The 16,159-nt window shown below is 39.4% G+C and overlaps 1 protein-coding gene across 1 annotated transcript in view; it reads left to right on the top strand.

Annotated features, from left to right (window-relative positions):
• Positions 1-16,159, top strand: part of LOC101447972 (phospholipid-transporting ATPase ABCA3-like) — a 310,634-nt gene that overhangs the window by 147,609 nt on the left and 146,866 nt on the right. Inside the window, exons 9-11 of the mRNA XM_058286295.2 lie at positions 2,120-2,293; positions 3,028-3,206; positions 4,974-5,108. Coding sequence (XP_058142278.1) covers positions 2,120-2,293; positions 3,028-3,206; positions 4,974-5,108 — 488 coding nt within the window. The remainder of the gene's footprint in view (positions 1-2,119; positions 2,294-3,027; positions 3,207-4,973; positions 5,109-16,159) is intronic.

Raw genomic sequence — 16,159 nt, 5'->3', positions numbered from 1 at the left:
AAAGTGTTTTCTTAATTTCTCAACATATTGGGTTTGTCTAGATATCTTTTATTATTGATTTCCAACTTCATTATTTTCAAATTTGTTATGACTTACTTGTGGCCTAGTTCATGTCCAGTTTGTAAACATAAATATTCCGTATATTCTTGAAAGAGATAAAAATTTTGGGATTTTTGTTTTTTGTTTTTTGTGGGGTGTTTTTATATGTAGTAGTCTATATATGTCCATTAGGCCAAGTTTGTTAATTGTGTTGTTCACTTTTCTATATCATTACTGATTTTTCCTCTTGTTCCATCAGCTGCTAAGAAATATATTTAAATCTGCAACAGAAGTCCTGGCCACTTTTGTCTTATATATGTTAATGCTGTGTTATTAAGTGTGTTTGGTATATTGTATGTCTTTCCTGTTATTGAGGCTTTAAAAAGAAAAAAAACCAACATAACCACATTAACTAGAAATCCTTATTTCATCTACTCACTCACCTAGATGACTCTCACACTTTCTCCTTTCTCTTCAAACCCCCAAATATAGTCCATTATCACTACTTGCAGCTTGTTTTCTACATTCACGAAGAAAATAGATATATAAGAAGAGAACTTCCAGACTCAGTGTCTACCTTGCTGTCCACCTGGTAAGGCATATACCATAAGCCCTTCCTTCTCATGCAAATATCTTAAAGCAAATCTCTCTACTTTCACATTGGGTTTCTCTCTTCTATCACCTATTCCAAGACAGTGCTCCATCAGTTTTCTTTATACTAAAGAATATTTAATTTTTTCTCTCTCTACTGAATCATTTACTTTGCCATACACGTTTACTATTATTTATCAATTTGAACAAAAAAATAAGATCTTAGTCCCAATTTTTCCTTTAGCTACTGCCCAATTTCTTTGTAATCCTTTGTCACAAAAGTTCATTGAAGAACAGTCTAAATTTGTTGTCTCCAACTTATCTCCTTTCATTCTCGTTAAAATTTTAATAGTAAAAATTATCAGAATAATTAGTGTTATAAAATATAAATGGTGTAGTTGGTGGGTGAGGTGTGCAGAGTGAGATAAAGAGGGGAAAGCAAGAAGCACTCCAATAATGGTATAATATCCAATTTCTATCTGAATGCTTAATTTTAATTCCTGATTAATTTAATGGATCTCTTGAGGTATTAGTCATGATTTCCTAGGGGAACAGAACCAGTAGGAGGATATCTGTAAATATGAAGAGATTTTATGAAATTGTATCATGTGACTGTGGGGATGCACAAGTCAAATTCCTTAGGGCAGGCTACAAGCCGAGAACTCCAATGAAGGTTTTTGATGAATTCTCCAGGAGAAGCTGGCTGGCTGAAGTAGAGATGGAAATTCTCTTGTCTGAATGCTGAAATCATTACTCTTCCTTTTAAGGCCTTCAACTGATTGGATGAAACATCTCTCGTTGTGGAAGGCCGACTCCTAGGTTGATTGTAGATGTAATCAGCCATAGATGCAATTAACATATTGATAATTTAAGTACAAGAAATGCCCTTACAGTAACAATCAGGCCAATGCATGCTTGACCAAACTGCGTACCATTACCTGGTCAAGTTGACAGATGATCCTAATCACACTTAACAAGAATTTTCTTTCAGTGTTTTAAAAGTCACATTTTTAAAACTCTTAATACTGTAAAGTACATCCTGCTCTTAGAAATTAACTTTGTATTCATCTGTTTACTCAGGTATCCTTTTAAACCTCCAGTGTCGTTACATAGATTGAAACTCAAAGTGTCTGAAAACACAGTTTAGGTATTTTTAGGACATGCCAATATTAATAGCTTACATTTACAGTTTCTTATACTGAATGATAATAAGTAAATACAAAAATTTTCCACTGATATCTGGATTATCCATTGTCCAGAAATTACTTCCTCAAATGTTTCATTTCAGCCTTTTATTCATTCAAAAATATTTTGAGCATTTTCTTCGAGCTGGATATCATATTATGTTCTGGGGAAGCCAAACAAAACAGAAAAGTTCCTGTTGTTCACAAAGCTTATTTTAATACATTCATCAGAAAATGAAGATAACTGTATTTTAGATTTTTGCCCATTCTTTCAATTGACCTTATAATTTCCTTCTTGTTTGCAGCCCATTATGCTGTTTCTGTTGGAGGTTTCTTGTATTTGGTCTCCTACTTTCCATATAGCATTGTCTCTCAACGCTATGAAGACTTTACACTTACCCAGAAAGTGGCTTTCTGTCTCTGCTCAAATGTTGCAATGGCAATGGGAACTAAATTGTTAGTCAACGCAGAAATACAGGGTAAGTTTTTTTACCTTTTAACTTTGGCCTTGTTCTGGTAGATGTACCTTTGTTGTCTCATAGGAAATTCATAGTATTAATATGCTTGATATTGCTAAACGCCCAAAAATTATACTACTTTGTACCACCACCTATAAAACATCAGTATTTCCTTATTCATTCTAGAAATTTACTTCATCTTTGTCAGCGCCTCTTCTTACTCCTTTTCCAAAAAGCAGTAAAAAATAAAAATAAAAAATAGTAGGGTTTGTTTTAGTAACTTCCTTCCTTTTTCTATCAATGCAGTAGCTACACAAAAAATTATTCTAGGTTTGTGTCCTATAGTCAGCATGAATCCCTACTTTTCAATAATTATAAACATTTGTCCAAAATTATATATTCCAGTGACATTTAGCTTAAATAGGGAAGGATTAAAGGGAACCTTGTCATTATCCATAGGTCTACTTATTCTAAAAATTTATTTCCTTGACTTTTTGTTATATTTCATTTTTGTTTCACTCATAATTAATTAGTTTTTGTTTTGGGGTATACATAGTAGTACCTTACATGAATTACTTACTCAATTTTCCTCTTGGACAACCTCAATTCTAAGGGTATAAGAAAGTAGCTGACTGTAGTAAGAATCTCTAGAGAATATCAACATATTTTTTCTTCATTTCCAAATTATAATGTAAATGGAAAACTCTGTTTTAGTCTCAGTTGGCACCTATAGTAAATGTCCTGTTATGTTTTAGGAACTGGAATTAAATGGAGTAACATTTTTACATCAGCCAACATGGATGACTTTGTTTTTGGCTACGTACTGGGAATGCTTTTATTTGATGCTTTCCTTTATGGTCTTGTAGCCTGGTATATAGAAGCAGTCTTTCCAGGAGAGTATGGTATGCTGAAGCCATGGAACTTTTTCTTGCTGGTGAGTTAGAATGCATCTGTTTAGGAAGACCACAGTCCTTATAAGCACATTTTGTAATATCTATAAAAGCCATGATGTGGTAATTTTGCGCTATCTATAATTGAATCAATAGGTCAGGGAAAGGATCATCTATGTTCCAGCCATACTTATTCACTAGAGTTTTCTTTTTTTTTTTTTCCCTCCATTAGATTTTTTTTCTTTTATTTTTTTTTGAAATGTTACATTCAAAAAATATGAGGGAAGCGGACTTGGCCCAAGGGATAGGGCATCTGCCGGTAGGTGGGACGTCCACGGTTCAAACCCCAGGCCTCCTTGACCTGTGTGGAACTGGCCCATGCGTGGTGCTGATGTGCGCAAGGAGTGCCATTCCACGCAGGGGTGTCCCCTGCGTAGGGGAGCCCCACGTGCAAGGAGAGCCACCCTGTAAGGGGAGCCGCCCATCACAAAAGAAAGTGCAGCCTGCCCAAGAATGGTACCACACACACGGAGAGCTGACACAACAAGAAGACGCAACAAAAACAAACACAGATTCCCGGTGCCACTGATAAGAAGTGGTCACTGAAGAACACACAGTGAATGGACACAACTGGGGGGGGGGAGAGGGGGAAGGGGAGAGAAATAAATGAGTAAATGAATAAATCTTTAAAAAAAAAATGAGGTCCCCATATACTGCCCACCTCCATCACCCCATTCCTCCCACATCAACAACCTCTTTCATCACTGTGGCACATTCATTGTATTTGGTGAATACATTTTGAAGCACTGCTGTACCACGTGGATAGTGGTTTACATTGTAATTTACAGTCTCCCCCAGTCCACCCAGTGGGCCATGGCAGGACATACAGTGTCCAGCATCTGACCCTGCAGTATACCCAGGACAGCTCCAAGTCCTGAAAATGCCCCCACATAATATCTCTTCTTTCCTCTCCCTACCCTCAACAGCTACCGTGGCCACTTTCTCTACATCAGTGCTACAATTTCTTCCATTACTAATCACAGTAGTTCCATAGTAAGTCCACTCTAATCCATCCTGTATTCCTCCATCCTGTGGACCCTGGATGGTTATGTCCACTCCCCCTTTATATCAAAGGGGGTTTAGATTCCACATGGATGGTGGATGCAATTCTCCTGCTTGCAGTTGTAGGCACTCTTGCTACCCTTTTCTTAATACACTTGAAGCCCTCTAAAATATATAAATTTAACTAATCTGTAGGTCATGGCCTGCAACCTAAAACTTTAAAAATTGTGAGAAAACCATCACTTTTGAAGGGAAGTGTTTTATAAAGGATTGAACTCAAGCATAAATAAGTGAATATGTTATGGCCTTTGATGCTAATGAGAAGAGATTTAGATATGGTCTATATGTGGGCATTCACCACCTTCTTCACTTCCTGAGTTAGCTCAGATTACTTAGATTCAGACCATAGCAGAGTGAAGAGCATCTACATCTTGCCCTCCCTTCCCAGTCTTTTCTCTTACTGGTTTACCTATCGCTCCGGAAAGATCTGACCAAAAATGATTCAATACCTTTTGCTATGACCTCATTTTGAAGTGATTTCCTTTTGTCTCTCTTGGACAGTTATAACTTTGATAGAATAGGCTGCTTTTATGCCATGGGGATTCAAATTATAGCACATTAGCTCCAAACGTTAATCCCAAGAAATTTTCTGCAAACCATCTCAATATAAATGGAAACAGGCCAAAGTATTTTCAAATACTTCATTTTTCAGTGCCAATACATTGAATACATTTTTATTCCTTTCTTAGCGGTCTTACTGGTTTGGGGAACCAACTGAGAAGAAACAAGAAAGAAGCCAATTTTATGAGGCAATTCAGAACAAATATTTTGAAGCTGAACCTACTGGTTTAGTGGCAGGTATCCAGATCAAACATTTGTGCAAGGTATTGTTTAACTTTTCTTGATGGGATTGTAATTTAGTTTGCAGTTCATGGTAATGTTTGTTATTGGGAATGCCAAGAAGGAAAAAATAATCAGATGCTAATCAGAAGTCATAGTCATCATGTTTACTTCCATGCCCTCAAGGAACTTATATTGTAGTATGAATAGAAGCAGATTAGCAATTAAACAAATGAGTAAACAAGATAATTACATTATGCAGCAAATGCCATTAGGAAAATAAATAGGGTGCTGAGATAGTAGCTAAAGGGTAAGATGAGGAAGAGAAATATTTTAGGTAGATTATCCAAGGAAAGCCTCTCTGAAAACATGACCATTTTGGTTGTTGACCATCCTCTTTGAATAACCTTAGCTGAACAGAGCCACCTTACCCCAAATTAGGCCTGTTTCCCTGGGACAACCTACATTCAGTAACTGATCAGGTAGGGAAAGTCCTGTCCCCTTCCTGCGGCTTGGGTCAACTCTGAACGGCCATCCCATCCCTACCTTTCCTATGTGATTAACCTTTTTGCTACTGAACTAAAACTCAACTACACTCTCTCTCCCAAATCATTCTTCTTCCCTTCCCTCCATAGGTGTCAATACCGAGAGCACTCCTGCATGCTACTTTCTGTCTGTCCCAGGGAAATTAATCAGTGATTTTTGTTACTAGGTGTGGACTGAGTAAGCAGGTGATAAAATGGGGAGGGGGACTCTAGTACAAGGTATTATAGGTGGTGAATTGGGATGGAAACCCAAGGGAAAGAAATGCATAGCCAGTGCCATGTATCAAGCATTTGAAAAATATGAGAGGAATAGTAATTTTAAGAATGATAGAATTGATAGCTATTTCCAGGGAAAGTGATATGGATTGGAGAAAGAAAATGAAAGGCTGTATATGATTAACCATCAGAGGCTAAGTTGAAGTTCAGAGGCCTCCTAGAAAGTGTATGAAGAGATTCTAATCTCCAGAAGACAAAGAGTGGAAAAACCTGAGAACCAAAACCCAAACTTAATCATAAGAATAGCAGAGCTCCAAAGAAGATTAAATTCCCAATCTACCAGGATTAGGACCTGATTAGGAAGGAATGGAACCCCTGAGATATGTAATGGGGCATCTAAGATGCAAAATCTTGAGTCTCATTTTTCTTCTGAACTTGCAGCCTATAGAAATGATTCACTCCTCCCTATTAAGCTAACATTTCTTTCTTTCTTCCTTGAAAGTGTTTACAGTGCTCTTTGGCCAAGCGAGACAATCCACATATCCCTTTCAGGATATACACCCACCTCCCCTTCTAGCCTAAGAAACTAACTTGGTTTATATCTCTACATGTGGTACACAGCCTCCAACATCACCTCCAATGATTCACACCTCCTGCTGAAAACTGCAGAAGTGACATGAGTGATTTCTAAGGTTAAGTCATGAAAAAGGCATTGTGGTTTTTCACTTTGGTCTCTTGAATTGCTAATTCTGGGGGTCAGCTGCCATGTTGTAAGGATAATTAAAAAGTCAGCTAAATGGCTGCAAAGATGCCCTTGTGGGGTAGAATGAGTCCTCCCTCCAATAATCAGTACCAATTTACCAGCCATGTGAGTGAGCCATTTTGGAAGTGGATCCTCTGGCCTTAGTCAGGCTTTCAGATGACTACATCCTCAGGCAGCATATTGAGTGCAAACTCATGACAGACCCTGAGCTAAAGCTGCCCATTTGAGCATTCCTGAGGCCAGAAAAATAAAGTTTTTTTGTTGCTTTAAGCCACTAAGTTTTGGGTAATTATTTACTAAGAAATAGATTGCCAAAATAGATTTTGGTACCTGGAAGCGGGATGCTGCTTTGGAACTGAGTGATGGTTGGAAGTTGGAAATCTTGAGGAGAGTATAGTGAAAGCCTAAAGAGCCTAAAATAACAGAAGTCTGATGGTATTGGAAATGGCTGCTATTGAGTGTTTAATGGGAAATGAGGAAACTGTTAATGAAAATTGGAGGAAAGAAGATCCATGTTAGGTAAGGGCAGAAAGTTTATCAACACTGTAACCTTCAGTAAAGTGGAAAACTAAAAATGTACCCACTGAATGGGTTAATTGAGCTAAGGAGGTTTCTAAGCAGATTATTGAAGGAGATACCTTGCTTTTCCCTGTTACCTTGCAGTAAAAATGTAGTAAATGTGAGAGAAGAGAGATAGTCTGTAGAAAGAATTGTTTAGTATAAAGAAACCAGGTATTGGTTTTAAGAATTACCAACCTCTCTAGATGGTAGAGGATATTAAAATTAAGAAATTAGCTTCCAAATAAACATCAAATCCAGAGCATTGTCAGAAAAGCATTGTCTAAAGTTGAACCCGAGATGCTGACTATAAAACCCTTTATTTTATAACCTCAGAAACCTCTAAGGTGGTACCTTTGCAAACTATTCCATCTGACAATTGGGCTTCTAACACACTAATCCCTCAGGAGTTTCAGCAGAAGCCCAAGATAGAGAAGGGAATGTCTCAAATATATTTGTAGGTATGGCTTTTGTACTTATCATGAACCAGTGTTTTGAAGAGAGTTGTACTAGAAAAAATACTGTCATCTTGTATACCTAGAAGGAGAGACAGCACAAAATTAAAAGAGGGCTTTGGACTGCTGAACAGGTAGAGAGCAGGCTGACAAAACTCAGCTGCAAACATGGATATCTTTCATGGCAAAGGAAGGATGACTCAGAGGGCAGAAATACGAGCCTAGAGAGTGGAGCCAGGAGCCATGAGGAATCACTGACTGGTCTTGAGTCCTAATCAAGAAACTGCTAACATGTGCCCTGATGGATTTCAGAATTTCTATGGGTCAGTGACTCCTGTGTGTGTCCACTTTTCCTTTTATTTGTGAGTTTATGTAGTGTTAATCTATGCCTGTCCCACCATATTTATTGGATTCTGGGTGGGGGAGCAGATTTCTTGTCCCTTTAGTTCACAGGTCTTCAGATTAAGAGGAATTGTACTCTCCCAGGTATTTTCAAGAACTTGTATAGGAGGAGTCTCATCCACACCTAACCAGATTTAGATGATAAGGTCTTGAATTTTGAGCTGATGCTGTAAAGGGTTAAAACTTTTTTGGCAAATGGAAACAGGTGAAGGTATTTTTCATGGGGGAGGAATATGAATTATTGGAGATAGACGTCTGGCTGGCAGAAACCAAGTAGCAGCACTTAATTGACAAAGACAAGGTGGGCATAGCTACCACAATGAAAGGCAAACTCAAAGCAGCATTCAAAAGAGTATGTCATATAGACATATGGTGTTGGCTAATAGATCATGGGGCAGAAGTGAAATAAATGGGCAGTCTACTAAACTTCTATTTGATCTTTATAAGCATAAAACTTCTAGGTCGAGTTAGAAAAGCCATAACTTGAAATTCAGAAACAGAGAGTCACAGCCCTTTAAATCAATTCCCAGGCTTGATACAGTTTACAGACCCAGAGCCCCCTGAATGAGGAGAAGTGGGGAAGGCCAGGTCCCTTTGGGGAAGGATCCTGTTACACTTCCAAACATTTATACTGTTATTCTTCCTCACATTGTTCCCCAAAGAGGCCTACAGCCTTTTATCTGGGTAACTGCATAGGGGAAAAGGAAATGAGCAGACATTTCAGAGATTATTAGACACTGTCTTAGAAGTGACATTAATTCCAAGGGACCCAAAATGCTGCTGTGGTCCACCAGTCACAGTAGGGGCTTTTGGAGGTAGGTAATCATTGGAGTTTCAGCTAAGGTCCATCTTACAACGGGTCCATTTGGCCCCTGGACCCAATCTGTGGTTATTTCCCCTGTTTCAGAATGCATAATTGGAATAGACATGCTCAGTAACTGGCAGAATCCCCACATTGTATCCCTGATTTATGGAGTGAGGGCTGTTATGATAGGAAAGGTGGGATGGAAACCACTAGAACTGCCCCTACCACCAAAATAGTAAATTGAAAGCAATACAAATTCCTGGAGGAATTGCAGAGATCAGTGCCACCATTAAGGATTTGAAGAATGGAGGGGCAGTAATTCCATCCCCATTCTACTCTCCTGTTTGGCCTGTGTAGAAAACAGATGGAGCTTGAAATATGACAGTAAATTATCATAAACTTAACCAGGTGCCAACTTCAGTTGCAGCTGCTGTTTCAGATATGGTATCATTGCTTGAGCAAATCAACACATCCCTTGGTATCTGGCATGCAGCTATTGATCTGGCAAATTCTTTTTTCTCAATTGCCATTAGTAAGGACCACAAGAAACAGTTTGCTTTCAGCTGGCAAGGCCAGCAGTATACCTTCACTGTCCTGCCTCAGTATTATAGCAACTCTCTAGTCCTATGTCATAATATTGTTCACAGGGATCTTGATCATTGCTCACTCCCTCAAGACATCACATATCATGCTGATTGGACTTAGTGAGCAAGAAGTAACAAGTACTCTAGATATATTGGTAAGGCATTTGCATGAGAGAGGATGGGAGATAAGTTCAACAAAAATTCAGGGGCCTTCCACCTCAGTGAAAGTTCTAAGTGTCCAGTGGTGTGGGGCATGTCAAGATATCCCTTCTCAGGTGAAGAATAAGCGGTTGTATCTGGCCTCTCCTATGACCAAAAAAGAGGCACAATGCTTAATTGGTCTCTTCAAATTTTGAAGACAACATGTTTCTCATTTGGATGTGTTTCACTGGCCAATTTACCAAGTAATGAGAAAAACTGCTAGTTTTCAGTGGGATCTAGAACAAGAGGAGGCTCTGTAACAGGTCCAGGCAGCTGTGCAAGCTACACTCCCACTTGGGCCAAATGATCCAGCAGATCCAATAATTCTCGATGTGTCAGTGGCAAATAGAGATGTTGTCTGTAGCTTTTGGCAGGCCCTTATAGGAGAATCATAGGGCAGACCCTTAGGATTTTGGAGCAAAGCCCTGCCATCCTCTGCAAATAACTACTCTACTTTTGAGAAACAGCTTTTGGCCTGCTACTGGGCCTTAGCAGAAACTAAACACGTATCCATGGGCCACCAAGTTACCATGAGACCTGGGTAGCCTATCATGAGCTGGGTATTGTCTGACCCACCAAAGCATAAAGTTGGGCATGCACAGCAGCACTCCATCATAAAGCGGAAGTGGTATGTATATATGAGATAAGGTTCGAGCAGGTCCTGAAGGCACAAGTAAGTTACATGAAGAAGTTGCCCAAATGCCCATGGTCACCATTTGTATTAGTTTGCCACAAGGGTGCTGATACAAAGTATCAGAAATATGTTGGCTTTTATAAAGAGTATTTATTTGGGGTAAAAGCTTACAGCTACAAGGCCCTAAAGTGTCCAACTCTAGGTTGCTTTCTCTCCAAAGTCAGTTGCCACAAATTGAAGCAAGGTGGTCACTGATCTCTGTGACAGTTCAGCCTTCCCTTCTGACTTTCCCTTTTCTTTGCTGCAGTCTGGCATAGGGATTGTCTCTCAGGGCTTACTCTCTCTCCTGGCACAGGGCTCATTTCTTTCCAGGTCTTCTATATCAGTCTTGGCTGTCTTCCCACAGTCAGCTGCAAACTATCAGGTGTATGGCTCATCTCTCCCCAGGGCCCCAGAATCAAAAATGATAGAATTCGGGAAGCAGCTGTGGCTCAATCAGTTCAGCTCCCATCTACCACATGGGAGGCCCTGGGTTCATGTCCCAGGTCCTCCCTGTGAAGGCAGGCTTACCCACACGCTGCGGAGAGCCGCCTGCCCAGGCGCCGCAGAGTGCCACCGGCCCACAAGCACCATGGGGAGCTGACTCAGCAAGGTGACACAACAGAAAGGGAGACAAGCAAAAACACAGAAGAGCACACAGCGAATGGACACATAGAGTAGACAACAAGCAAGCCATGGGGGGGGGGGGAATAAATAAAAATAAACATAGACACAGAAGAACGCACCGTGAATGGACACAGAGCAGACAGCAAGCAAAAAGCTGCGGCGGTGGGGAGGGTAGATAGTGATAGAATTCTCTCTTCCTGTGTGTCTTCTTGAGTGTCCCTTTATTTCAGCCCACCAAGGGAGTGGGGACTCGACCTGAGTTATGCCTTACTGATGTAGCCCAATCAGAATGCCTAAATTGATTCTATCAAGTAAACTTCATCAGAGTCCCCTCACTGAATTTAATACAATCAAAGGGTATCACACCCAGAAGAATAGATAATCTTTCTCTTTTGGAGATTCACAAGATTAATCTCAAACTGTCACACCACTCTTGCCACTTTACGTTCTATTTCTCAGCCCACACCTTTGGTCGCTTGGGGAGTTCCTTACCATCAGTAGACTGAGCAAGAGAAAACTCGAGCCTGGTTTACAAATGGTTCTGCACGATATGCAGGGACCACCCAAAAGTGGACAGGTGCAGCACTGCAGCCCCTTTCTGGGACATCCCTGAAGGACAGTGGTGAGGGAAAATCTTCCCAGTGGACAGAACTTTGAGCAGTACACTTGGTTGCTCATTTTGCTTGGAAGAAGAAATGGTGCATTTCTACATTGATTCATGGGCTGTTGCCAGTGGTTTAGCTGGATGGTCAGGAACTTGGAAGGAACGTGATTGGAAAATTGGTAACAAAGGAGTCTAGGGAAGAGGTATGTGGATAGACCTTTCTGATGTCAAAAAACATGAAAATACTTGTGTCCCATGTGAATGCTCACCAGGGGGTGACTTCAGCAGAGGAAGATTTTAACAGTGAAGTGAATAAGATAACTCACTCTGTGGCTAGCATTCAGCATCTTTTGCTAGCCACTCCTGTCATTGCCCAGTGGGCTCATCAACAAAGTGGCTATGATGGTAAGGATGGAAGTTATGCATGGTCTCTGCAACATGTACTTCCCCTCACCAAGCCTGTCTTGGCTATAGCCACTGCTGAATGCCCAATCTGCCAGCAGCAGAGACCCACACTCAATCCCCAGTTTGACACCATTTCCCAAGATGATCAGACTGCTACCCAGTGGCATGTTGATTACATCGGACCACTTCCACCATGGAAGGGGCAGCAATTTATTCTAACTGGAATAGACACATACTCCAGATATGGGTTTGCCTTCCCTGCACACAATGCTTCTTCCAAAACTACCATCCATGGACTTACCAAATGTCTTATACAATACCACGGTATACCACACAGCATGGCTTCTGATCGAGGAACCCCTTCACAGTAAATGAGGTGCAGGAATGGGTACATGCTTATAGAATTCACTGGCCTTACTATATTCACTATCATCCTGAAGCGGTTGTATTGATAGAATGGTGGAATAGCCTTTTGAAAACTTAATTACAATGCCAACTAGGTGGCAATACCTCACAGGACCGGGGTAATGTTCCCCAAGAGACTGTGTATACTGTAAATCAGCATCCACTCTATGGTACTGTTTTTCCCATAGCCAGGATTCAGGGGTCCAGGATTCAAGGGTTGAAATGGAAGTGGCACTGCTCACTATTACCCCTAGTGATCTACTAGGAAAATTTTTGCTTCCTGTCCCTGCAAACTTAAGCTCTGTCCCCAGGACTTAGTTCTGAAAGGAGTGTTTCCTCTAGGGCACACAACAATGATCCCATTGAAAAGGAAGTTAGGACTAGCCACTTTGGGCTCCTCATGCCTCTGAATCAACAGTCTAAAAAGGGAATTACTATATAGGCTGGGATAACTGATCCTGGCTATCAAGGGGAAATAGGACTGCATCTATACAATGGAGGTAAAGAAGGGTTTGCCTGGAATACAGTGGATCCCCCAGGGCAGAGATCTTTAACCAGTTAGTATTAACAGATGTTCATACTATCCTCTTATGATCTCTCTTATTTCTGTGGGATACGGTCTAATGACCCCTTCACATTTCTGATTTTAATTATTTTCATCTTCTCTGTTTTTTTGTCAGTCTAGGTAAGGGTTTGTCAATTTTGTTGCTCTTCTCAAGGAACCAACTTGTGGTTTTGTTGATTCTCTCTATTGTTTTTTGCTCTCAATTTCATTTATTTCTGCTTTAATTCTTTACTATTTCTTTCCTTCAGCTTCGTTTGAGATTACTTTGCTATTCTTTTTTACTTCCTCCAGTTGTGCAGTTAGATCTTCAATTTCAGCTCTTTCTTCCTTTTTAGTGAAGCATTGAGGGCTACAAATTTCCCTCTCAGCACTGCTTTTGTGATGTCCCATAGAAACATATGCTGTGTTCTCATTTTCATTCATCTTCAGATATTTACTGAATTCATTTGCAGGACCAGGGTCCTTGTCCCACTGATTATTTAAGAGTGTTGTTTAATATCCATATATTTCTGAATTTTCCTTTTTCCAATCCACTGTTGATTTCCAGCATCATTCTGTTATGATTAGAGAAAGTGTTTTATATAATTTCCATCTTTTTTAATTTATTGAGTCTTGTCTTGTGACTCAACATATGGTCTATCCTAGAGAAGGATGCGTGAGTGCTTGAAAAGAATGTATATCCTACTGTTTTTTTTTTACTGTAATGCTCTGTAAATGTCTGTTAGGTTTAGTTCATTTATTGTATTATTCAAGCTCTTATTTCCTTATTTGTCCTCTGTCCAGATGTTCTGTCCAGAACTGAGAGTGGTGCATTGAAGTCTCCACCTGTTATTGTAGATATATCTATTTCTTTCTTCAGTTTTGCCAGTGTGTTCCTTATGTATTTTGGGGCACCCAGGTTAAGTGCATAAATACTTATTATAGTTATTTCTTGGTGAATTGACCCTTTTATTTATGTATAATGAACTTCTGCATCCCTTATAACAGTTTTGCCTTTAAAATCTATTTTGTCTGGTATTAGTATAACTTCTCCAGATCTTTTTTAGTAACTGTTTCTTCTTGGTGAATTGCCCCTTTAATTAGTATATAATGACCTTCTTCATCCCTTATAACAGTTTTGCATTTAAAATCTATTTTGTCTAAAATTAGTGTCACTTCTCTGGATCTTTTTTGTTTACTAGTTGCATGGAATATCTTTTTCCAGTCTTTCACTTTCAGCCTGGCTGTGTCCTTATATTTGAGGTAATCTCTTGTAGACAACATATAAATGGCTCGTATTTTTTATCCATTCTATCAGCTTATGTCTTTGACTGGGGAGTTCAAACCATTAACATTCAATGTCTTTAATATTACGGCAAAAGCATTACTTCATCCATTTTGTCCTTTGGCTTTTCGCTATCAATCTTACTACTGTCTATCTTACCCTTCCTAATAATCTTACTTTCTATACTCCAAGTCTTCTGCCCTTTTTCCTTTCAGACTGCAGCACTTTCTTTAGTATGTCTTGTAATTCTGGTCTTTTGGTAACATACTTTCTCAGTTTATGTTTGTGAAGACTTTAAACTCACTCTCATTTTTGAAGGACAGCCTTGGCAGATACAGAATTCTCAGCTAGCAGTTTTTCCCTTTCAGTACCTTAAATACATCATACCACTTTATTCTCACCTCCGTGGTTTCTGATGAGAGGTCAACACTTAATCTTATTGCGGTTCTCTTGTATGTGATGCTTTGCTTTTCTCTCACTGTTTTCAGAAGGCTCTCTTTATAACTGGTATTTGTCATTCTGAATAGTAGTCTCAGAGTAGGTCTCTTTGGACTTTTTCTGTTTGGAATATGTTGCCCTTCTCGCATATTGACATTTATATCTTTTAGAAGGGTTGGGAGTTTTTGGTCAGTATTTCCTCAAATATTCTTTCTGCCCCCTTTCCATTCTCTTCTCCTTCTGGGACACCAGTAATGCATATATTTGTGCAATTCCCTGAGACCCTATTCCATTTTTCCCATTATTTTCTCTTTCTGTTCTCTTTTATTTTCCAGTTCAGATGATCTGTCCTCAATATCAGTAATTCTGTCTTCAAGCAATTAAAATCTGCTATGTGCCTCTAATTTATTTTTAATCTCATCCATTGTGACTTTCATTCCCATAAGCTCTGTTACTTTCTTTACAGATTTTCTAATTGTTCTTTATTCTTATCCAGTGTCATCTTTTTTTTAAATCATCAAGCAACATGTTTTTAGATAATTTTTCTACATTCAAGACATCAGGTTGTAAAAGGTGTTGCTCCATATGACAATTATTTATATAGCTTAAAAGTTACCAAATTTGCAGCTTTTAAGGGTATAAATGCCTTGGGTTTTACCCCTTTGGTCTATGAGCTGCAGAAGAGGCCCTCTGAATACAGAACATATTATATTTTGTTATCCCTTCAAGTTATTAAATATCAGAAATAAAAAATGTTTTCCATAAGAAATTGTATGATGGGACTGGAAGAATTAAAATAATCATCTCAGTCTTGAAATAACTTGTCCAAATATGCACCACTGTCTTCTTAATATCCTCTTTCTCTTTAGTCATATTTTCCTTCAGTCCTTTGAATTGATTTAGGAGATTTGTATGATTATCATTGATTAGTTGTCTTAAATCCTGTATCTCATCAGGATATTTAGTTTGTTCCTTTGGTTGGACCATCGCTTCCTGTCCCTAGTATGGCTTGTAATTTTTTGCTGATGTCTTGGCATCAGAATATGTTGCTGAATTTACTCTGATATTAAATTTCTGTCTCTTGTATAGTGTTGTTGTTGTTGTTTTTCATGGCCTTTTTTTTTTTTTTTTTTTTTTTTTGGTTCAACTTACTCTTAGTCTTCAAAACTGCTCAGCTTAAGTTATCAGAATTGGGCCAGGGACTTACAAATGGGACACAGAATTTCTGCCAGTGGTTCAGAATGAGAGAGACTTAAAAGCAGTTTTTCTTTTTGCAGTTTCCTGGCCAGCCAGCAGACAGTGTTTGTTGGCAAACCTTTCCACAGAGGTGTTTCTTTCAACCTCCACTAACCCTGTTTCTTGTCTGGCCAGAGCCAGGCTCTACTGGCTGAATTCACTGAAGAGAAGCTACTCCCCATCCTCTGCTGCACCCTCCCTCTTCTCTGGGAGGAAGACGTCTCTTTCCCTCTCTGTTGGCTGCAGTGAGCCAGGGGTTTTATCCAGGCTTAACGTCCTGAGGATGGAGGCTGGGTGCTCTTCCTGGCTACCACAGGGTTTTAGTAACTTACATTTGTCATTTTAGGTT

This window comes from Dasypus novemcinctus, chromosome 23, assembly GCF_030445035.2.
Source record: "Dasypus novemcinctus isolate mDasNov1 chromosome 23, mDasNov1.1.hap2, whole genome shotgun sequence".
Lineage (NCBI taxonomy): Eukaryota > Metazoa > Chordata > Mammalia > Cingulata > Dasypodidae > Dasypus > Dasypus novemcinctus.
Note: the sequence above shows the minus strand (reverse complement) of the source record. Positions and strands in the feature narration are given on the sequence as shown.